Raw genomic sequence first — 24,342 nt, 5'->3', positions numbered from 1 at the left:
TCAATAGGCATCTTCTTTTCAGGACTCCGAGGCTTGAGTTGCCTCTTCACCTCTGCTGCCACATAAGCGTCAAGCTCCTCTTGACTGCAATTGTACAGCGGCTCCTTGTTTTTGGTGGTGTCAACTTTGGCCTTCTTCGTTGCCCTTGTGCTGGCAGGAGGTGGAGCTTGGCGAGACCTTGTCTTGAGAGGTGCAGGCGGACACGGTGGAGGTGGAGGTGGAGGAGGCGGAGGAGCCGGAGGAGATGGTGCAAGAGGAGGTGGCGGAGGAGACGGAGGAGATGGTGCAGGAGGACGTGGCAGAGGAACCGGAGGAGATGGTGCAGGAGGAGACGGCGGAGCCGGAGGAGATGGTGCACGAGACGCCGCTTGTCGCCCAGGGAGGATGATGTACCGCTTGGGCCATAGTATAATGGCGTGGCTTGTGTCTCGTAGATGCGTCTCACCGTCTCCTCCTGGGTAGTCCAACTCGAGGTCCTCGTACGCGGCTTCCACCAGCTCAACTTCGACCCTCGAGTATCCTGCTGGAATCGGCCTGCAGTGGTAAGTCCCTGAAATGTCCGTGGGGATGGCCATTCCCGACGCCACCTTCACGTGATGAGAGGTTATCTATTAGTAATCAACCTAAGCAGCAACTTGCGGAACGTACAAGTCAAAAATCATAAAACTACGAGCATACCTTGATTGATAAGTTCTAGAAGGGAATATGCAGCTCATATGGTGTCCGCTGCGTGATCTCATCAACGGGGCATGTGGTTTCGTCCTGGGTTTGCATGGTGTCCATGCTCTCTGATCCTACCTGCCCCGTTGAGGCGCAGCAGCTACGATTGCCAGATGGGCTGACCATTGGAGGAGGTATGTACGGCTGTGGATCCTGGGACCGATGTGCTGCCATGCATTCATCCACCTTCCTTGCCACCTCCTCTTGCATGCTGAGCTCGTAGCTCGATACCCTGTACTCAAGATCTGCAATCTTCGCCTCGGTATCTCTCTTGCTCCTCATCCGACTCCTGTACGTGTGGATGTCCTCCTTGAATCCAATCTTCCAGGGAATAACGCCTTTCCCTCGTGTTCATCCTGGATGCTCGGGAGTCTGTAGGGCGAGCGACAGCTCGTCCTTCTCTCTGTCGGGTCGAAACATGCCCTGAGAAGAGGCTGCCACTGCGTCCGTTAGTCGACTGGCAGCCTCGCGTATCTGATCGCTGAAGACCAGGGAGCCATCAACTGGGTTAAGCGTTCCACCGTGAGCATAGTACCAGAACTTTGATCGATCCGGCCATTTAGCGGTGGCCGGTTCGATACCCCTCTCAATCATTCTTGCCTCCATCTCCTCCCACTTCGGTATTGCGACGCTATAGCCACCTGACCCCAAGTGATGATGGTACTTCTTCTTGGCAGCGTTTTCCTTGTTTTTGACCATCATCGCTTGCCCTTGTTGCCCTGTCTTGTAAGCAACGAACTCGTCCCAATGATCCCTTAGCTTTGGGAATACGTCGAAGTTCGGTGTTAGTCCCTTCAGGATGTATTTCTTGTACAGATCTCCCTTGAAGGTTTGGAACTGTTCTGCCATTTTCTTAAGAGTCCACTGTTTCACTATGTTCTCCGTACCCGCAGGGAGCGTGAACGTCTCGAGCATTGTGGTCCACAGCATCTCTTTCTCTGATTCCGGGACAAAGCTGTCATCATCCCCGCGTGTCCTTGTTCTGCGCCAGTACACCTGGCTGACAGGCACGTTATCCCTCACAACCCAACCGCTATGGCGTACAAAATTCTTGGCTGCTTCTGCCGGGGCACTAGGTCGGCCGTCTTCGTCCACCTCAGTTATGATGTGCCGACCCACTATCTTCTTCGCTGCACCTCGTTGTCCACGTGCCCTCTTCTGTCCAGCGGAGGGATGACTTCCACTGGCCTCCTCCTCGTTCCCCTCCGCATCCCTCTCCACGTTCCCCTCCTCGTTCCCCTCCGCATCCTCGTTCCCCTCTGCATCCCTCTCCACGTTCCCCTCCTCGTTCAAGTACTGGTTTGGATCCTCGTTCCCCTCTTCTTCGTTCCAGTACTCGTTGCTTCCCTCTGCGATTGTATCATACAGTATCTGTTCCTCATCGCGATCAGCCATCTGTTCATAGAAGAAATATTTGCTAAGCGTAATATTAAAACTCTACTAATTAATCTTGTATTAAAACTCAAATAATCATATATGCTAAGTCTAAGTGTCGTGTATTAGAACCCTAGATAATCATATATGCTAAGTCTAATTAAGTTTCGAATATTACATCTCTAATAATCTTATATTAAATCTCTAACAATCTCTAACAATCAAATATGCTAAGCTAATCAAATACTGCAGCTGATTAATTAAATCAGATATGAGGGTGTTCGCAAGGATGGATGGTATACAGGTCAGAACAAGGACACCTGCAGGTGATATATATAGGGTCTTATCACTAAGCTCTGATCATTGTTAGGCCTGGTTTAGTTCCTAACTTTTTTTTTTCAAATTTCCAACTTTTTCATCACATCAAAACTTTCTACACACAAACTTTCAACTTTTCCGTCACATCGTTCCAATTTCAATCAATATTCCAATTTTAGCGTAAACTAAACGCACCCTTAGGTTAGTTTACTAAATTGCCCTTGTATGCTCGAGTATATATTTCTCTCTTGCTTGTTTTCCTGGGGTCGATACTGTGACATACAAGTATTTATATATATATATATATATATATATATATATATATATATATATATATATATATATATATATATATATATATATATATATATATATATATATATATATCTTCTTTTGATGCTTTGCATATATTCTCGTAGTGCTTTGCCCCATCCATACTTCAAAATTGTCTTGAAATATTAATGATGCACATTTATACGTGAGAATAAGGTGATCAAGAGATTCAGAGAGCAAAGCATCTAATAATTGGTTTTCATCCATGACGTTTCTATAGATCTTAGCCCATATATAGAGGTAATTCTATGATCCGCCACAGTAAATTTGTGGGATATATATCAAAGAGGAAATTGGTGTTAGCAGTAATTTCGAGCGGGTTACTACCATTTGATCTGGTAATTTATTAGCTATCTAGCTATATATGTTGAGAGGATGTCACTCGCTGTAGTATATCGAATATACACGTGTTCGTCTGTTGATGTCTAGTGAACTTTTGAATTAAAATATAGTTTTTTTTCTTAAGGAGGAAAGATAAATTATTATTGACAATCATTAACTGAAAGTATGGAAAAAGGACGAGATGGTATAATTATTTTGGATGGGCAAATTAAACAAACACGCACGCTAAGCACACTGTCGGTTCTGATCATTTGTTAATTATATTAGCTCCTCGCGATTCGCTATGTGAGTGCTAACTAAGGTAAGCAAGGAACAAAACCCTATATATATAATAAGCCGAACCAGATAAGCATAACAAATTAAAGAACACTAATAGTTTTAGTACGTAGTTGGACCCAAATGGCGTCATGGAATTATGTTCTTGGGTATCTTTCAATCTCGATCTCGGAGACTCGTTGTTTGTTCTTGTTGGATGGGTCTCGTTGTTTAATCTTGTTGGATAGGATGTTCATGGATGAAGATATTGATGAATTGCTCTTTGATGAGATATTGTGGGGATCAAATAGAGCCGATACATCGAGCCGGATTTTTTTTTTTATTCGTTGGACCTTATAGGTGCCGGTTCTACACACCGGCACCTATCATTTCTCCTCATTGGTGCCGCTTTGGGGGTGTCGGTTGGGAAACCGGTACCTATGTGGTTTCCCAACCGGCACCAATGTGGTTTTCTGTACCAGTGACACCTGAACTTTGCTACTCCGTAGCAACTAACCGGCCATGTAAATGGAAAATAATAATAATAATCAGGATTATTTTTATAAAAGGGGTTAGGAAGTCCTAAATAAGTAATATTAAACATTTTATTATGCTACCTCCCTAAATTAGAAAAATAACAGGATATATAAATTATAGAAGAAGAATTGTCCATACTTTTTCTCGACCCATGATCTCAATTCTCACGTCTTGTTCGTAGTTGTTTGAACAAACGTGAGTAAACCAGACATAATATATCAAGACTGCCTACACATTATTTAATAGAAAGTCCTCTAGAAGTATCACAAATTTTGAATCGTCCTAGCCAACACACAACCCTACACCTCCTTCTTCTTTCCTCCTTCTCCTGACTCCTCCTCATACCCCTATTACTCACCAGTGCCTGATCCGTGCCACCTCCACCACTATCGCCACAGCGTACCGCTGCCTAGCCTTGCCGACTATTGGAAGGCGTCAACACCGTTGGCAAGGCCTTCTCCCCCGGGCGGCCTCCTCGACCTCCCCCTCCCTCTCCTACCCTTTCCTCAAGCCATCGGTGGCAGGCTGGCCCCACGCTGGCTCCCTTTATGCTAGATCCACCACCACCAGCCACCACCTCCTAACCAGTCATTCTGCTTTGCCCCCGCCGCCAACACCGGGCCACCACCCGCTTTCGACCCTGTGGCTTTGGTGGAACTGCAGCAGCCTCACTGCCCACTGTTGGGCTATCCCACAGTCGGGTGGTTGCCTTTCATAGCCATCCATCTAAAATCGGTAAACTTCCCTTTCTTCCTATTCCCCCACCCTCTCACAACCTAATCCCATCCCGAGATCCTAATCCATAGGTCCATATCAAAGTTTGGGGTGCTATCGGTGCCAGAGAAGATGAGGTCGTCGGAGCTGAAGGAGAATAGCTAGAGCACGAATCGTGAAGCACATCCAACACACTATAATCTGCATTATTTGGAAGTATAGGTTTTATGTGGAATGAAATTTAGCAATTCCATAATATATAATTCTAATAGTGTAGTGGTTGGCTTGCGAGTTGGTGCTCTACTTTGACTAGAAAGTCAATTTACAACTTAAGTACACACATACTCATCTATATCATTACATTCTACATCATGGTTTTAAAAAATTGTAATGCCCCGACATTCATTAGCCATTAACACAGCTAACTTACACCGGGGTGTTATGCATTACCTGTGATATAGTACCACTCCCAGGATACACTAGCTGGTACACACAGAATAAATGTGGAATCAAAGTAAACTGCTTTATTACATCACTGGGTAGTAGTCCTTACATAAGTTGCTATCATGGAAAGGCCCATAAATGAGCAACACAACATTACAGAAAACCATAAAAGCGACGGCGCAGAAGCGAACAGTGCTCCATGCAACTATGCACTAGGCGAAGAACCTAGGCATCTATCTTATTCCACAGGCGAGGCTTGGGGCTAGGCACGAAACATCTAGAAGTCTTCATACTCGGCTTGCTCCTAGAGATACTCCTTGGCGGTCGGGTCGACGTCTTCATCTTCATACTCTATATATTGATATAAGGGGCAAGGGTGATTACTTAACGTACTCAGCAAGCCAGGGGAAAAATGACATGTTTGGTTTAAACAATGAGGCTAAGGTTTTATTTGCGAAAGCTGCCTTTTTGGCAAAGTGATTTATTTCACAAAACTCCTAGTGAATGAGTCAAGTTTTAGTTGTCGGGAGGAGGCTCACGCCTCGACCCATTCCACAAGTTGCTTTGCAACAACTTGTCACGATTAACGAACAACAATTAATTTGTTCCTCTATTAGTTTCTTCTCACAGCAACACATAGACCACACAGATATCTCAGCACAACAACGCCATCATCATGGCCCTAACAACACCTCGGTGTCGGACGACACCCTAGGTCACACAGACCCGTTCCTAACCACCCAGGTTAGCCGTCTGCCACACAGGCGGACTCTGGCAACGTTACCCTTCCCAATAATCACTTCTTCACAAACATTTTTCAAACAAATCTACGCTATGAGAAACACCTTACACTCGCCCTTGACCGTGGGCACGGCTGTTCGAACAGTTCATTAATCTCTGCAGAGGTTGCACGCTTTACCCACACGACACGAAACTGACATCGTTTACCCGTCGGCAACGAAAGTTCGTGATAAGGCCTTTCCAAAGCTAACCCATGAAAATCGCATGCCACCTAGTTGGGCTAAGATCCATAGCCAAGTATCAGGCAATGATAGCCATCATCCACTCAGGAAATACCGAGGATACCTCCTACTCCTACCGGTACCACGCCACAATAGAGGCAAAAAGACACCCACGATGGGCAAAAATGTGTAACACTTCGTCTCCTCATTCTCGGCATTCCACAACCATTGGCACACCAACTCCCATGTGAAAACAATTTACTTAGCCAGAGACATCCCATAAATACCCGTGTGGTCGCACTGTAACGTGTTTGGATGGATTTCCCAAAGGAATCGGTCCTTAATGACAATACGTAGCCAAACCACAACGGCATGACTCCGCATCATCACCACTTTCACAACACATTTTATTTCACAACTCCTCGGTACAACGTACCGGATTTTTAAACATGGATTTGGAATAACCCAAGTTTCCCACACGGCAACAATGTAAGCATGGCTAAGCGAAACTACCTCGGTAATCGAATAATCATACCGGCGCAAATATTTGTGGAGCTATCAAAGGTATGGAAACATCAACCTATGTAATATAAGTGCGACTACTGGGTTGGTCCATCGGTTGTATAAACAATCCGAGGCCTAAACATGTTAATCGTGTAAACTAAACAATGCATTTTTCAATCAACATATCTTTGCAAATATAGGGGCAATGTGATCAAAGAGGCTTGCCTTGCACACGGTTGGGGTCTTCTCCTTCGAAAGCGGCGTCCGGAGCTTCCTCGTACTCGGGTTCTAAACGCGAAAACAAATCTAATTAACAAAATGCAATAAAACTAACTCAAATCAGAGAAACAATGGTGCCACTGTGTAGATCTCAATTTTAGAAAAATTTAGGAACTTGAACGGGGTCAATCTGAGTTACGGTTGATTTACTATGAATTTTCAAAGGATAAATGGTTTTTCCTGGAATATTTGGAAATCAAAATTATTAACGGAAGGGAGGGGCCCACCTGTCAGCGATGGATGGAGGAAAAAGGGGCTGGGGCCTGGCCGTCAGTGACTAGGGAGGAAAAAGAGGCGCTGGGCCCGGCTTGGCAGAGGCTTGAGGAGGCCTGTTTCTTCCTCCTCTCGCTCTTTTGCTCGGCTCGGCCTGGGACAGCGATGCGTCGCGGCGATGGGGCGCGGCGAGGCGACCAGCGGCTGAGGGAGGGCAGCGGCGAATTCCGGCGAGGCTCCACCGGCGACGGCGGCGCCGGGAGAATAGCACGGCGGCTCTGGCTGGCAGCAACAGAGAGCAAAACGAGAGAAAGAGGGAGGAGAGAGAGATGGGTTGGGATGGTGATAGTGTGGGGAGAAGGAGCTCGGGCTGCTTCCCCTTTTATAGGCGAGCGACGTGGTGGCGAGCTGGCGGTCTAGGCGCGGCATTCCGGGGGTAGTCGGCTAGCAGCTAGGGCGGGATTCCGGGGCGGAGAGGATGGCGACGCGACGGAGTGGCGTCATGCACCGGTGGCAATGCGACGGCGAAACGACGGCGACGCGACACGAAGTGACGCGCGGAGAGCGGGAACGGCGGCGAGACGGGGGTGACGCACGGCCGACGACGGCTATGGCCGGGATTTGGGGCGGTAGGGCTAGAGAGGGGTGACGCAAGCGACGGTGGCGACTCGACGCAAGAGAGAGGGAGAGACGCGGCTCGGCGGCTTCCCGGGAGGAGACAGACGACAAGACGACGAGGCGACGGCGAAGGGACGCGCGTCCGCGGGAGCTCGGGATGGGACGGCGCGGCGTCAGCGGTGGTGGCGACGCGACATGGCGATGGAACGGGGATGACGAGGGGTGGCGTGGCGGCCGTTATCCGTTGGCGTCGACGCGACGGCGACGGGATGGCGACTCGATGGATGGAATGGATGGCGACGGGACGGGGGTGACGCGGGGCCATGTGGCTCCGTGTCACCCGGAGAGGGCGCGGCGGTTTTCGTGGAGTTTGGCGCGATGCGGCTTTGGCGTGGCTCGGGGGTGGCGCGACGCGGGTGTTGGCACGACGTGCGGTGCACGGGAGGGCGGCTAGGTGCGACGCGGTGCTGCCACGACTCGGCGTCCTGGGTTGACATATCGTCGAACACCTTGTGTGCATGCTTGGCTGGTCTGAGGAGGAAGAAGGTGAATAGTAGCGGGCTGGGCTGGGCCGGCCTGCTTAGGGGAAAGAGAGAAGAGAGGAGAGGTGGAGGGGAGCTGGGCCGAGAGAGAGAAGGGAAGGAGGCCCAAAATGAACAGTGACAATTCACATTTTCTCAAGGATTTAGGAATTGAATTTTGAGAAGGATTTGAAAGGAACTCGAATTTGAATTTGACCTAGGGTATCACAGGTATTTGAAGGAAATTTCTAGGAGAGGATTTGAGATCCATTTGGCACAAAATCAACTAAGAACCAAATTAACTCTAATTTTTAAATGACAAACTTTTTAAATAAAAGCACATACGGGTGCTACAAAAATCCACTTAATTTCTAGCTAGACTAGTATCTTGGGTAAACATGAAATGTATGCACACGTATAGTTTACAATTTTGTAAATAAAGAAAATGATAAGATAGATTAATATGTAGTATATTACTCAACTGACATACAAGTTTAAATTCGACTTTTACAAGTTAAAAAAATAAATTAAATATATGTATATTCATAGTTAAATTTGTTATTTTTGATAAAATATAGATGTAAAATTAGAATTTTGTGGAGAAATATATTACATACTAATTCATCTTCTTAAATTTATTTTTTATAACCATCTAGTCGACATCATATAGTTAGTGATTAGAATTCCTACCCTGTACAGTCGTAGTAGGAGTACCTAACACTAACAGAGTGAAGAAATTGCATTGACCAACGACCAACTTAGCGACACATCGACTAAGTACCCAGTCCGTCTCGCTCGCTAATGCGCGGTCAAACTTAACACAACCTTCAAGGCTAATCTTTAACTTTAAATTTCTTATATACTACAATATTTGTAGCAACAAAATCACAATCATATGAAACAACAAAATCACAATCATATGAAAGTAAATTTAAATGACAATAATGATATTATTTTTATCAAATAAAATTTAATTTATAATAAAATATTTATTGGTTAAATATCTTGAATTTTAAAATATGTGCGCGTCTAAGTGGGCCGGATCGGAAAGAGTGGGATGGAAGGAGTATACAATATGAAAAGACTTGCACGCAAGAGACTTGTCAGTTTCTACCTGCCAATCTAATCAACTATATATCTATGTATCATTTCTACATTAATTATAATTATTTTCTCTGGCTATGGTTAATTTCACGTCTCTCTCTACATACTATAAACCCCCAGGTCGCATATAGTCTACTACTATTCCAACCATTGGATGTACGCCGTGATTTTTTTGACAGTAGTATTCATAAAGATTCAGTCGTAACGTGAGACCGAGGGTAACTTGTGGTGCATACGTACGATGAGTCAATGATATTATCTGCTTAAATATTCAAAAAACTTGGAAATTTTGCGAAATGTGGCTTGGAAAATTCAACGGGAAATTATATATTTATTGACCTAATAATGTAATCATGTATATATTATATTCGTTTTGGTCTTGTCACGACATTCATATCGGAGGTCATAATCCGGGGCCACCAGTGATATGTACTACATATATGTTGAATTATGTATTGATTTAGGCCGTGTTTAGTTGTAAAATTTTTTCTTCAAACTTCAAACTTTTCTATCACATCAAAACTTTCCTACACACACAAACTTCCAACTTTTTCGTCACATCGTTCCAATTTCAACCAAACTTCCAATTTTAATGTGAACTCAACACAGCCTTAATTTGAAATTTTGGCAAATTATGTTTAGAAAAAGAAAACAGTCGAGCTATGTATTGACCCAGCGAGCTCTAGACTCTAGTCAACGCCGACGTGGACGCGCCAACAAGTGTGGGTCACGGTCACTCTTCCAAGCTACAGCTAGATACATGCATTCACATACTTGCGTGTGCATATATAAATACATTGCTCCCTGAGATCCATTTTTATTATCAGATCAAAGTGATCGACCGACCTCATCATCAGCTAATAATTTACAAGGTACAATAATTTTGTATTTTCAGCTCTGTTATATATATTCTACTCCATATATGTTTATGTATTATATATAGTTCGTGCTCCAGACATTTTTTTGCATCAACTAGAACAATATTCTAATTGTCCATCTCTAACTTACATATGCATATGCATGCATGCATGCTCAGAATAAAAGAATTATTACTAGCATGAAAACTAATCACAAATATTAATCAATTGCCTTGTGTAACATCAAGCATGTTGTATATATAGTATTGCCTAGCCTACTAAGTGAATCGATCATGATATTCTGGATCATCATGTCACCATGCATGCTAATTTCACGCCCTGATTGATTATTAGTATTTCTCTGACGATAAATGGAGATTTGTTCGTGGATTTTCGAAATTGATTAATTTGATCGTCATTTTAATTTGATGTTGATCATCTAGCTAGCTTGCTTGCAACGTGCATCGTCGTCGTCGTCGTCGTCGTCGTGATGTCGTACGGGTGCCAGGTCAGCGACGACGAGCCGAACGGATCGAAGGCGGTGAGCCTCCTCCTCCGGCTGTCGACGCTGGCGCTGGCGCTCACCTCGGCGGTGGTCATGGCGACGGCGAGCGAGTGCACCGTCGTCCAGCTCAACGGCGTCGTCGCCACCATCACCTACAAGGACTTCCCGCCGTTCGTCTACCTCGTCGGCTTCAACATCGCCGCCGCCATGCTGGAGGCGGCGGCGATCTACCTGCGGCTGAGCACCGGCGGCGGCGACGACGACGACGAGGGGTTCAAGGGCAAGCTCCCCGGGATCCTCCTCGTGGTGATCGACGTCGCCGTGCAGGCGCTCGTCTACACGGCCACCGGCGGCGCGTTCGCCGCCGTGTCGGCGTACGGCCCGCAGATCAACGCCTGCGGCGCCGGCGCCGGCCGCTTCTGCGGCCAGGTGCACCAGTCGAAGCTCCTCTCGTTCGCCGGCAGCGCCGCCGTCGGCCTCGCCGTCGTCTTCAGGGACGTCTCGCTGCCGTTCTCCCTGTGGCCCACCTCGTCAGACTGATGACGTCAGAGTTGCACAAGCCGTCAGTAAATCAGTAGAATGAAGTACTAGTGTACTAGTACTCGTCTGTCTAATAATATAAGACATTTTAGGTGAACTTGACATATAGACATCGTCCGTCTAGATTTTTTGTATTATGATGTGTCATATTTAACTAAAATGTTTTATATTATGAAATGGAGGGAGTATAATGTAATTTTTCTTAATTTTCTGGGATGTAATCCATGCATTTAATTTCTGGGAGTAGATTATTAGAGATGTCAATCTCAAAGAGTCCTACACGATTTTGGTACATGTTAATGTCAGACAAGTTGTTCTTTGGCAAATAATGTCATGATTGTAAATGTAGTTTTAATCATAGTGTGTGCTTTGCTTATGGATATGGTCAATGGTGTCACTACTAGTGATGTCATTAGCCTCGAGATGGGTGATATTGATGGGCCAAGAGTGATCATGGGCTGAGATATCAGGAAGTCTTTGTTCTGTGCTAATCGGCCGTCAATCAAAGCAGAGGCCCAGCTACATAACTGGGCTAATGCGATTCCAGCATCTTATCAAACACTCTGTGAAGTCTGAATTAATTTTCCCTCGAGAGAGAGAAGAAAAAATCCATCTGTGACTCACAAGAAGAAAATACAGCGAAACATTAATCATTGATCTGAATCATGTCCCCTCCATCAATGATTAATGAAAAAATAGTGGGTTTGGTCGTGGAAAGAAATTAAATGGTAAGTAAGAAATTAACTATATACGGGCAATCAATCAATCAATCATATATCCATATCAAATTAAGCCAGGTTTGTAATTAATAACTACTCCAACGAATAAGAGAGATCCTGTAACAATTCATTAGGAAGCACAGCAATAATATGTGTGCTGGAGCTTGAGTATTAATTAGTAGGGCTCAAGCTAGCTAACGTTAGTTGAAGCATCAACCTCCTCAATCACACGCACATGTAATAGCTAGTCTAGTGATGATGTACAAATTTGAGTATTTGACTACCACCTCCTCCTCATCACACCAACTAGCTTATTATAAAATCATCGCCTAATTCACACATCTATCCATCTATAAATACTCATCATCTCATCTCAAACTCTCTCATCAAACTCATCAAGTCAACAACAACTTTTTGCAACCCTAGCTAGCTTGCATACTTAGTTAGCTATACTATACTACTCTTCTTCTTCTTCTTCTCTTCTTCTTCATTGGATCAAGCAAGGAGAGAGTAATTAATTAAGTAGGCAATCATGTGTGAGGGCGAGAAGAAGAAGGACTCGTCAAGCGGCGCGCTCTACTGCGTCAACCTCGCCCTCCGCATCGTCGTCCTCGGGCTCGCCGTCGCCGCGGCGGCGCTCATGGCGACGGCGAGCCAGTGCACCATCTTCCTCTACTACGGCGGCCCTCTCCACACCATCACCTACAAGGACTTTGGCCCCTTCGTGTACGCACAAATTAAATTAAATTTAGTTGTACAAAACACAAAAAATACTTGTAGGATAATATTTGTATATTTATGCGTGGTATTTTATGTTTGAATTGCAGGTATTTGGTGGTGGCGAGCTCGATCGGGGCGTTCATGGAGGCGATCGCCATCTTCCTGACCATCTGCAAGAAGAAGGACGGCACGCCGGCGAAGGTGCTCCTGCCGCTGCTGGACGCCGCCGTGCCGGTGCTGCTCTACTCGGCGACGGCCGCCGCGTTCGCCGCCGGCGACATGTCGTACTGCGCCGTGGGGAAGCGCGTCGGCGTCTGCACCACCGCCGCCGCCGGCAACTTCTGCAACCAGGTGCACATTGCCATGTACGTCTCCCTCGCCGCCGGCGTCGCCCTGCTCGTCGCCGAGATCGTCAAGCACTGGCCGGACTCCGGGAAGAAGAAGGAAGGCGGCGGCGGCGGATGCGGGTCGGACTCCGACTCCGACAAGTCAACCCCTTGCCACCATGGCTGCCATAGCAAGCATTAGTCGAGCTCTCTAGCTAGGGTACATTTAATTCTATAATCGAGAAATTTATACGAGATTTTTAGATAAATTAATCGTCGCTTGATTAATTTTCCATATATTCTCAAACAAAAGAAAACCAAAAAAAAAAAAACAAGCCATGCATGCATGCATTTCTCATGAGAGGCCAGTAATATAATCAAGTGGCCTAGCTATATTTGTATCATGGAAAACTTGTTGTAATTAATTAATGTTTGTGTGTGTCACTGTGTTTTATTTTGTTTGGTTTTTGCTTGATTAATTACCATGCATGGATCATGGATGCAGATCGACTTGCAATGAAATTTTCCATATTACATTAGCATGTGATATATATAATTAATACTGATGTAATGTAATTAAGTGTGTGATGGAATCTGTAATATGTGATCGATCGGTGTGTACTGTAATAGTAGTTTGACAGGTGGTGCATGTGATGAACTGGGCGAAGACTTCCCAACTAACTTCGGTTACAAGTCTACGACTAAAAATAGTTGCCATGGCTTAAGCCGGCAATGACGGGAACATGCGGCTATGACCTTGCATCGATTTGTATCGATCATTCTCTGACTAATTAATTATGTTCAAGTGGAATCATTATTGCAGGCGATCATAATTAACAAACAAAATTATCTCGTACTCCCTCCGTTTCAAATTATAAAACGTTTTAATTTTGGTAAAAGTCAAACTGTTTCAAGTTTAACTTTATAGACAAATATAATAATATTTATAATATTAAATTAGTTTCATCAAATCAATAATTGAATATATTTTCATAATAAATTTGTCTTCGGTTGGAAATGTTAATACTTTTTTCTACAAACTGGGTTAAACTTAAAGCAGTTTGAAGTCAAAACGTCTTATAAACCTGAAACAGATGGAGTATTATGAAATATAAATATATATACTTTTTTTTTCTTTGACGGACCAATTTTTCTCATCATTGAAATGGACAGAAATAAAAAGTATTTGTGCTGTACTAGCTACTAAATGTTTAATTCGTGAATCGAGATAAAAGTGCTGGTTCATCGTTTGTCACTTGTCCTATCGTTTACTCCTCTCTTAATTTCTACATCGCTTTCGTGATCACCTACGTCATTTCCTTTGTTCATCAAATCCATGACCACTATGTTAACTTCAAACTTGGCTGATGCCTTCTCTTTGTTTTCTTCCTGGTGTCAGCTAGCTGTTTCACCTTATATATGTGTCCTACTACCATATCTTGCTATCATCAATCAACCAAAGTGGCGTTTGATTAATTTTGATGGCTGATTGTTACAGGGAACCCCCAACTAATTAATAGGCTAATTAGCTTGGTTTTAATTAATTAGCTAGACAAAAACACAAAATTCTTTCTTTTATGCTTAAGCATATACAAAAAATCTCTATCTAAGAATGCAGGCCAATCATCCACGAGAAATTAATTTAAAACATCTTAGTCATTTAATCCTCAGTAAGAGTAATGCTTTTCTTCTGTGCACTTTGACCGTAGTGCGTAGTCAACAGAAATGAAGATTGTGTACTATATATACATCGATCTTTCGTGAATGGAGAACGCCCATATACAGTAGTAACCTTCAATGTCTCATGTGACTGAACATTATGTCTACTTGGGATTCAAATTGAACACAATGTGATGAATTCCGATGGCCACTACAACAATTTGAGTCACATGCATACTATATTATCATGTATACATTGTTGCTGAGATTCCAGTAACTTCATTAATCAGCCACGTCAGTAGTTTATTCATAACCGTTCGATCTTCGGCACAGCTTCACATAGATGAGTAGAGAAAAAAAAACATGCTTTTCATATAGTCTTATCTCTCTATATTGTCCTTCTTTCCTACTCCCTCTATCTTAAAAAAAAAAAACTTAACCTAGGAGGGGTAGGGGATGTGACTCCTCCTAGAACAATAAATCTGGATAAAGGTTAGTCTAGATTAATTGTACTAGGAGAAGACCCCTAGGTTAAGTTTTTTTTTGACAGAGTGAGTATGTCATTATATTCAGCGGGCTCCTTAGCTTGATCCCTTGTGGAAGATACTTCACTAATTAACCTCCCATCGTTCTATATCTACTCCTGTCTCTTCTCTTGCCTCAACCATTGTATCACATATACCATGTCTTTATCACCATGTCACCTTCTTCTTTGATGACCAAGGTGACATATTAGATTAATTTTGGTGGTTAATGGATCGAGACATGAACCGAACTGTGGATTTAATTAGCCGCGTATTAACCAAAAATTCAAGCTTGTTCTCTTGATGTTATGATGAGCACAAACAACTCCCTACCTTAGATAAGAATGCGTGCTATAATCGTCTATGGGAAATACATATACAACATAAAAGTTGTTAGAAGAAAAAAAAATAATGATTTTTCAGTTGAACGTGGCCAATCAGTCCAAACCGGGGGCCAAAACGTTGCTTAGCATGACAAGTCAATGGATCATGTAAGCTGGCTTCGAATTAATCATTGCCCAACTTGACTACTTGAGTTTTATTAGTTAGCGCTCCTGACAGTGATCGATCGATCGCTGTCTGTTAATTACTACCATGTAGCCTTCATCTAATACGCTCATTTGCATTAGTTAACTTCTCTCCTAATCTAATTATCTAACCGCGGTCCTGGATTAACAAATAAATTAATATAATTCAGCATTTATTAATTAGTACTCCCCCGTCCTAAAATATAAGCATTTTTAGAATAGTGCCAAGTCAAACTTTTTAAATTTTGACTATTGATAGCAAAAAATTTTAAAAAGATTAATCATGTAAATTTAATATTATGGTATTATCATTAAACGAACTATCATAATATGTACGTAACTTTTTTAAAAAATATTTAACTTTTATAAAGATCAAAAATGCTTATATTTTAGGATGAGAGAAGTAATTAATTAGAGGTTGCCCATTTGGTGTAGCTAGCTCAGCCTCAGCTCAGCTTAGCTAATACTGAGACTTCTGCTTATGCAAGCATAGCCTTATCCTGGAGTGAGCTTGAGCTACTTGATCCATGGCTCGTGCCAAGTCTAGCTCTAGCTGCTCAGGCCGCGGTGGCGCCAGCCTCGCGCTGCGCATTGCCACGGTGGCGCTGTCGGTGGTGTCGGCGGTGATGACGGCCACGGCCGCCGCGCAGCCCGCCGCCGGCGGCGCCGCTCCGACGAGCGGCGGCGTCTCCTACAGCGACTACAGCTCGCTGAGGTACTCGCTGGCCGCCACCGTGATATGCGCCGCGCTGCAGGCGGCGGCGGTGTGGCTGGAGGCGAGCGGCAGGGCCGGGGAGGCCAAGGCGGCGGCGTCGCTGGCCGAGCTCGTCGACACGGCGGCGCAGGTGCTGCTCTACTCGTCGGCGGCGCTGTCGTTCGCCGTCGACGACTTCGGCACCTGCGGCCGGAGGGTCGCCGGCGTCTGCGCCGCGGCGGGTGCGTTCTGCCTGCGGGTGCGCGCCTCCGGCGCCGCCTCGCTGTCCGCCGGCGTCGCCTTGTCGGTGTCGCTGTACTTGAAGGACGTGCCGGTCTCCGACGAACGCAAGCCGGAGCCGAGATGTGGCCATGGCTGCCATTGCCACCATTAGTTGATCTCTATATGTGAAGAAGATGAAGTTTGTAACTGCAAAGAGATTAATATATTGTTGGGTCAATTAATTAATTAATCTCCTTCTGAGTTATCTGTTATATTCGTCTAAAACTAAGATTAATGATGTGACATCTAAATGTTTAAGATTATAAGAACATGATGGCCAAAAGTATATACATTAATTTGAAATATAGTGATTTTCCGAAGAGAGATCGAATTAAGGAGGTCGTTGGATGCAGCGGCATATGGGATGAACGACAGATGAAAGATCAGTTGGAAGCAACTTTTATTTTTTTATAAGTAGCAGACATAAAGATTATGTAAGAGAAAAGAGATTGGATAAGGTAGAAAGGGATCAGTACAAGCAGATATGAACTTTGTTCAGAAATCTTATTTTGATGTGAACTTTTTGAAGCTATTATGCTGATCCTGTCGTTTTCTTTACCAAACTGTTAAAAGTAATTTAATTAGCTTGTATACAAATCTTCCTAGGAATTAATAAATTTCCAAGTTAAAGTTGTTAACCGAATTTAATTTTCAGAAAAAGAAAGTTAGGTTAATTGCCTGATTAATTTGTTCCTGTGCAGCCATTGACTAAAGAGTCTGCATCATAAAAAAAGGGAGTAGGAGGAATAAAACAAAATAATAATCCATTTATTCAACCCCAGTTTGCAATTTCTTTTCTGGTGAGAGTGACCACCAAGTAGCCCTTCCCTCTGTACTTGACAACTCTAACTACCATTCAATAGTAAACAAGCCTCACATCCTTTTCTGTTCACACAACTTTAGATGACCTGTACTTTCTCATGCAAGAAAAAAATAATACCCACTTGAAGTAATCCAAGTCGTCTATGATCAAGTCTCATCTTCTCATCTATATACAATTTGAGACTAAACAAAAGGTAAATTATATTCCTTCACAGAACATTCAATTTCTCCATGGCCATGCTCTCAACAATCATTTGATCGACAGCTTGCGTACAAGACACTAAATGGCACGTTTCTAGCCGGCCGGCCCTATCCAATATAATGGAAAATCATTGAGACTGATATATAGTTTTATTTAAAAAATAATTAAGTACTTGTACTGTTAACTTGTGAACAGCAAGGGTCCGAAATCTTCTGCATATATATATTTTCATTAGGTATAGGAACAAACATGTACTAGGAAGAAGGATTGTATTTTATAAACTGCCTCAACGGAAAAATCAGGTACTCCCTAAATCCCTGCAGTTAGGAGAGGAAGTTGCTATACCACTATGTGCAAGTACATCAAAGCAACCAGAAAGAAGTTGTTCTAGCCACTACGTGCAAGTACTTACAATAAAGCATAATTGTTTTAGCTAGTACTCCCTCCATTCCAAGATGTTGTCCAGATTCATATTAAAATGGAGGGAGTAGCCAATAGGGCAATATATAGCTCGTTTATATTGAAGGTACTATATATATACTTTAATTTTAGGCTAATTTTACTATCCTTAGAAAAATATCGCAGGTTAGAAACCATATTTTCTAGTGTAAATCTTGGTATTTTTAAGTACTAGATACTTTGAGATACCAAAAGTTTTGGTGTAAAATTTTAGTATCTCTAGGTATTTTTTAAGCACCGCAAAATTTTATTTAATTTTATTACTTAGCGAAAGATTCATTTTATCTAAAAAATAATATGTCCATGCAATGTGGATTTTTATAGTAATGGCTTTAATTTTTGTAGGAAATGAAAAAAAAAACTTCTTCTCATGTTCGGGGACCGCCTAACTATCAAGCTACAAAGAAAACAAATCAATTGTGGGTTGCACTGGTTACACAAATACAAGACAGATCATTGCTGGGCTGGACAGGCTTTGGGCCTAAAGGGCTTATCATACTCCTGGGCTGGGCTTAGGATTAGCCTTTTCAAGGCTGGGCTTTTCTATGCCCAAGTTGCTGGAAAACAAAGGCTGTGAACAAGTTGCTGGATTGTTTCATGTTGTTAATAATCTTGCTTCTTTGTTTTCATAGGTACGTAGTATAAACTATAGTGCCTTTAAAGTAGCAACAGTGATGAACTGCTGCTAATGCCATGACATCAGTAATTTGAGATGGCCAAGGTTAAGGACAATGATTAATTACATGAAACTGTTAAACTGCGTTTCACTTATTACACTAAAATACTGAATATAGTATTCTTGACAGAAAAAATATAATTTATGAAGAACTATTCCAGTTTGAATGAATCCTCGTTTTGTAATCATCGAGTTTGACAGGAGGCAAAATAAGCCTATAGGATAGCTATCTTACGTTTCATACCACATAACTATGACAAACTGGTACGGCCGTTTCAGTTACGTTTGCGTGACGATGGAGACCAATTAGTTGACTTCGCTGAAACCAAATTCATGAAGTTACTATGAAGTATAAAAAAATCTGTCCAGAAAAAATGTGAAAAATACCTGGATGCCTAACCATGGAAAAAATTATCTGAACTAAACTTGAATCTGTATATTTGTTCTGCGGTTAGCTTTTTCTGCAAACGAATTTGAGATATATTAATTATATAATTGCGTCAAATCCTTGTGTAACGACTCGATTTGACGGAAAAGTTGTCTAATGTTTTTAACATGTATATATACTGATTATAACAAATAAGTCCAAATCGATCGATCGATGTCGTTCGGCCGTTGAACCACTCTTGAAATAAACAAAAGGCTTTTCTCTGAATTCCTGATGGACGTGTCCCAGTTTACAAGCGACCGTTGTTTCTCGCAAAGGACACAGCAATCGAGTTTAAAGGTATTTAAGGTTAATTTGATGTAGACAAGCGCATATAAGTAGTTAGCTGCAGTTCAGTAGTTGTGTCTATCTCGCTCACCAACTTGTAACGAACCTAGCTCAAACTTCTTCTTCATCATCATCCAATGCACACGATGCAAAATCTCTCTTCTTCATGTGGTATAAAAATATAGCAAATCTAGGTGCATCTGGGTTCAGTTTAATTTTCCGTATGGACGTGATCATGTTTCAGAGATCTGCCGATACTAATTTCTAAATCCAAGAGGCATATGCAATTATTATTCATGATCTTTGACGACGTGAGTTAAAAGATACACATACGGTTGCTTGCCCACCTAGAACGCAGTTCTCTGAATGTCTGAATAATTAGTAATATATATTCAGAGTGATTGGCCTGTCGCCATTATCGTATCGATCTCTTGTTTTGGGGTTTGCTTGTGTTGGTTGTCTCTGTCATCTCCGGCGATGACCGAGATGGACGGCGCGGCGAGGGCGGTGAGCCTCTTCTTCCGCATCGCGGTGGTCGGGCTGTCGGTGGCGGCCGCCGTCGTGATGGCCACGGCGAGCCAGGCCTTCCCCTTCAACTACGGCGGCGCCGTCTCCTACACCAAATACCCCGCCTTCGTGTACGCACGCAGCTTAAAACCTAGCTAGCTAGGGCTCCATTGATATGATAGCTAGCTTAATTTGCATGAGGTTGATTTGGTTTGAGATTGGTGTCAGGTACTTCGTGGTGGCGGCGGTGGTGTCGGCGGTGTGCTCGGCGGCGGCGCTGTACCTGTCGGTGGTGAGGGAGGCGGCGGCGGGGTGGGCGGTGGCGCTGCTGGACGTGGTGACGATGGGGCTCCTCTTCTCGGCGGCCGGCGCGGTGTTCGCCGTGCGGAGGATGGCGCCGCTGTACCTGGGGGTGGCCGGGGCCGACACCGTCGCCGGCCGGTGGGTCAACGGGGAGTTCTGCCACGCCGCCGGCGCCTTCTGCTGGAGGGTCACCACGTCGGCGATCATCTGCGCCTTCGCCGCCGCCGCCGTCTCCGTCGCCGTGCTCACCAAGGGCGCGCGCCACCGAGGCAAGCACTAGCTGATCGACGTATATATACGAAGCCCGTACGTATATACGTACATATATACATAGGTCGCCCCGTAGGTTAATTCAGGCGAATTTGAAAGGTAAATTACAGAGGATTGCAGGGGAGAAAATTTATTAAACTCAGTTTGTTCTGTTGTTTTTTGCTGAAACATTTAAATTATTATTTCGATTCATCTTTGTATATATTATTTCTATATATATGGACACGTATATACTACATCGTATCAAGAAAAAAAGAAGGTGTTCACAATCGTTGCCTCAAGAGTACTAGTATGTGTATGTTTATTTGAGAAACAGAATTTAATTACTCATCTTACTCTTTGGCTTTGATCACGTAAGGGGGTAAACCAAATCGAATCTGTTTGATCTGGACTAATTCAGTTAACGGGAACCAAACGAAAGGGAATACATTGGGCCTTTTCATATAAAGGAAATTGATCATTCTGCATCTTTGTGATGATAATAAGATATTCATTGTTTCTGAATTTTCTTGCTGGAAATCGTGGAGTTTAATTGTTCCATGGTTGATGTTCGTCTGATTCAGAGTTGAGTACAGGAACGATCTGTGGGATACATATGTTGATACGTACCAGCTGGCTTTGTTTTATCTTGGAATTAAATCAAATCCAATTCTGAATAGAAATAGTGACCTCTTCTTCTCCATGAAAGAACAGATCAATTAACCTACTGCTCCCCGATCATCAAATCCGGCAACCTTGTTGCTCGGATATGATATTTATATCGATCGGCACGTACTCTCGTTTATAATTATAATAATTAAAATAATAAATAAGAAGAAGAAGCAGTAAGAGGAGGAGAATCAAAATCGTACATAGCTGATTCCGATCGACAGGTTTAATATATGGAGCACACAGGCGCTGAACACGTTAGCCCTCCTGCTGCTGCAACTCGTGACCACCAGCAGCTGCCACAAGTTAACGGCTCCTCATCATCTCGTACACTCGGCGCAAGGTACATACTACACTAATCATAAGCAATTTTTGAATTTATAACTCAAATTCTACGGTTAGAGTAAATTTCGTAAAATCACCTTCATGATACAATTTACACAAAACCACATTGCTTTTGGCACGTCACTCCATGCATTATGATCTTAGATTTCACAAAACCATACTATTGATTATTTCATATAACTTGGATCATAATAAGTGGAGTTTCATGAAAATTAGCCTTGTTTTTTTATTGCTCAACTTATGCCTGTTTGATTCAGCTTAGAATTATAATAATCTGGATTATTAGGTGTAATCTGAAATAAACATGTAAATTATTATAATAGATTATTATAGCCAGATTATTATAATCTGGTAATCTCCTCTAAAATTTTTTTTTTAAATTATTAGGTGGCTAAAGACCCACTACCCCTAAAAACTTTACGCAAATTACCCACCACTGCCATCAAACCGAATAGATAGAATCGCCTCTTTTCTTGGCAAGCGTGCATTCCCTTTCATCCCCCAGTCGCACCGCATCCACATCCCCTATCCCCAACCGCGCGCGAATTCGGCTCCTCACACGACCATGCAGCCGCCACCCCTACTCCGCGCCACAACTCCTTTCCTTGGCTCGTTCCCCAAGTAGCATCATTACCACCCCTACTCTGTGCCCCGGCTTCTTCCCCAAGCAGTGCCACCACCACCGCCGTCTCCTCCTCCCACTCCGTGCATCTACCTCCTCTGTGCTGCCGCTGTCGCCGTAATCCTCCTCTGTGCTGCCGCTGTCGTCGTAATCCAAGTCACAATATTGATATTGCTATATATTCTTTTCAGTGATTATGTATTTGTTGTATACAGTGACAAAGGATTAACAAATAGCTATAGACATTAGATTTTTAAACCCAACAATCCATATCTCCAATAATCCAGAGAAACAAACAACTCATAGCTTATACTAGGCTAGCGTATTATAATTCAGCTTATATTAATCTAACTCAATAATCTAGATTACAATAATATTAAGCTGAAACAAATAAGGCCTTAATCTCTAGGATCGCTAACGGTTGATACAAGTGCCAATTAAGGGTTTTAATTCTGAAATATCTTTTGTTGCTCGCCACGTGTATTCAACCTAGCTACATGCACGCCATGTTACTCGTATTTAAACCATGAAAATACAATTATATAAATATTAAATATAAATAAATTACTTTTGGTTATTATGATCAAATTTCAGTGTGCTCAACCAATGTGATGCTTCTATTTGATCTCATAATAATTTTGGGCAAAAGCTAGCTTCCGGAAAACAAATATACAAAAGTCTCTCCCCTCTCTCTTTTTTTTCTTTCCCCTTCTTTCTTTAGCCTCCATGAGGCAGCTGACAGTGAAAGAGCCCTAGAACCAAAATTCCCCAAACTCTCGCTGTCGCCATGGACGGGGATGGCGATGGCAGCGGCATTTCCCTCTGACCTCATTCCTTGACATTTCAAAGCCATTCTCTCTACTCTGTTTCTGACCATTTCCTTGACAAATATTTGATCGATTATTGTTCCGTTTCAGACAGAATCATAAGAACTCGGTTCTGACTCGTATACGGGTATATATATATAAGGGACTGTCTATATAGGATTCGAATGATTTTTTAGTCTTTTATCATGCAGTGTTTCACCAAGTAGACCAAAAATGTTTCATCAAGTAGATCGAAAATGTTTTAATCTTTTATAAAAGCTGGAACACAATCAAATCACCCCATAAAACATGTTGCTACAACATACGAAACAACGGTTCCGAATGTTTCACCAAGTAGATAAAAAATGTTTCACCAAGTAGATCGAAAATGTTTTAATCTTTTAAAAAGCTGAAACACTGTAAATGTTTCACCAAGTAGATAGAAGATGTTTCAATCTTTTTTAAAGCTGCAACACAAGTAAATCACCTCGTGAAACATTTTGCTACAACGTATGAAACAACGGTCCTAAATATATTGAAACATAAATGATTTAGCTATCAAAAATCATACGACAGCTATTTAGTATTCCCCACATATATACTCATTGGTATATGTGGCCAGAATCTGGCTGGGAAGGGATAAAAACTAATTTAATTAAAATATCCATAAATCTAGCTAGGGTAGGCGACAGATATCGCTTGGCTCTACACAGTCGTCGATGAGGTCGTCAGAGCGGCCAACCACCGGAGGAATACCGGAGGAGTCGTCGCCGCCGCCGCTACTTGTTGATGAGTCAGCACATCACCGGTACGCACACAGCTAATACATATGCGATGATGCATGATGGTTGATTCGATTCGTAGTCTTTCTTTATTCGTAGGGACTCAAAGTATACTGAATTCTTGCAAAAAAAAAAGTACACTAAATGCGTAAAAACTAACGCGCGCGTCCGCGTTGGCGGCGAGGGTTTCTGAAAGTTTAGTCTAACTAAGTAGATAATAACAATAAATAAGATAAGATTTTCTTTTTTCAGGAAGATTTTTCTACTAACAAATTGAAAACTTTTCAAGTTAGATTTGAAAATTTTGAAGTCAAATTTTAAAAACTTTCAACTCAATTTGAAAATTTTCAACTCAAAATTTAAAAGTGTAAGACAAATTTTGAAAACTTTTAACTCAGATTTGAAAATTTTCAACTCGAGATTTAAAAACTTTCAACTCGCAATTTAAATTTGCAAGAAAATTTTTGAAAACTTACAACTTAGATTTGAAAATTTTCAACTCGAGATTTGAAAACTTTCAACTTAGATTGGAAAACTTTTAACTCGAGATTTAAAAACTTTTAAGTCGAGATTTGAAAATTTTCAAGTCAAGAT

General features: G+C 42.7%; 4 protein-coding genes across 5 annotated transcripts; all 4 read left to right on the top strand.

The window, feature by feature from the left end:
• The first annotated feature begins 9,985 nt into the window (after positions 1 to 9,985).
• On the top strand, positions 9,986 to 11,495 carry LOC4351034 (CASP-like protein 1U2). 2 transcript variants are annotated; one of them, XM_015760213.2, is made up of 2 exons: positions 9,986 to 10,110; positions 10,539 to 11,495. In XM_015760213.2, the coding sequence occupies exon 2, from the start codon at positions 10,586 to 10,588 to the stop codon at positions 11,138 to 11,140; it is 555 nt and encodes a 184-aa protein (XP_015615699.1). In that variant the 5' UTR covers positions 9,986 to 10,110; positions 10,539 to 10,585; the 3' UTR covers positions 11,141 to 11,495. The 2 variants fall into 2 exon arrangements, with proteins under 2 accessions (XP_015615699.1, NP_001410159.1); NM_001423230.1 differs by having other exon boundaries at positions 10,058 to 10,110; positions 10,543 to 11,465.
• A 749-nt stretch (positions 11,496 to 12,244) lies between these two features.
• On the top strand, positions 12,245 to 13,512 carry LOC4351033 (CASP-like protein 1U3). The gene is made up of 2 exons (NM_001423229.1): positions 12,245 to 12,585; positions 12,687 to 13,512. Exons 1-2 carry the CDS (start codon positions 12,392 to 12,394, stop codon positions 13,105 to 13,107), a joined length of 615 nt encoding a protein of 204 aa, NP_001410158.1. The 5' UTR covers positions 12,245 to 12,391; the 3' UTR covers positions 13,108 to 13,512.
• A 2,630-nt stretch (positions 13,513 to 16,142) lies between these two features.
• Positions 16,143 to 16,703, top strand: LOC4351032 (CASP-like protein 1U3). The gene has a single exon (XM_066305919.1). It carries the CDS (start codon positions 16,143 to 16,145, stop codon positions 16,701 to 16,703), a length of 561 nt encoding a protein of 186 aa, XP_066162016.1.
• Positions 16,704 to 19,628: 2,925 nt separating this feature from the next.
• On the top strand, positions 19,629 to 20,814 carry LOC107277662 (CASP-like protein 1U1). Its single transcript, NM_001425713.1, has 2 exons — positions 19,629 to 20,103; positions 20,201 to 20,814. The coding sequence occupies exons 1-2, from the start codon at positions 19,943 to 19,945 to the stop codon at positions 20,553 to 20,555; spliced, it is 516 nt and encodes a 171-aa protein (NP_001412642.1). The 5' UTR covers positions 19,629 to 19,942; the 3' UTR covers positions 20,556 to 20,814.
• Positions 20,815 to 24,342: the final 3,528 nt, after the last annotated feature.

This window comes from Oryza sativa, chromosome 11 (genome assembly GCF_034140825.1).
Source record: "Oryza sativa Japonica Group chromosome 11, ASM3414082v1".
Lineage (NCBI taxonomy): Eukaryota > Viridiplantae > Streptophyta > Magnoliopsida > Poales > Poaceae > Oryza > Oryza sativa.
The sequence above is the reverse complement of the archived record's forward strand: the minus strand, read 5'-3'. Positions and strand labels throughout refer to the sequence as shown.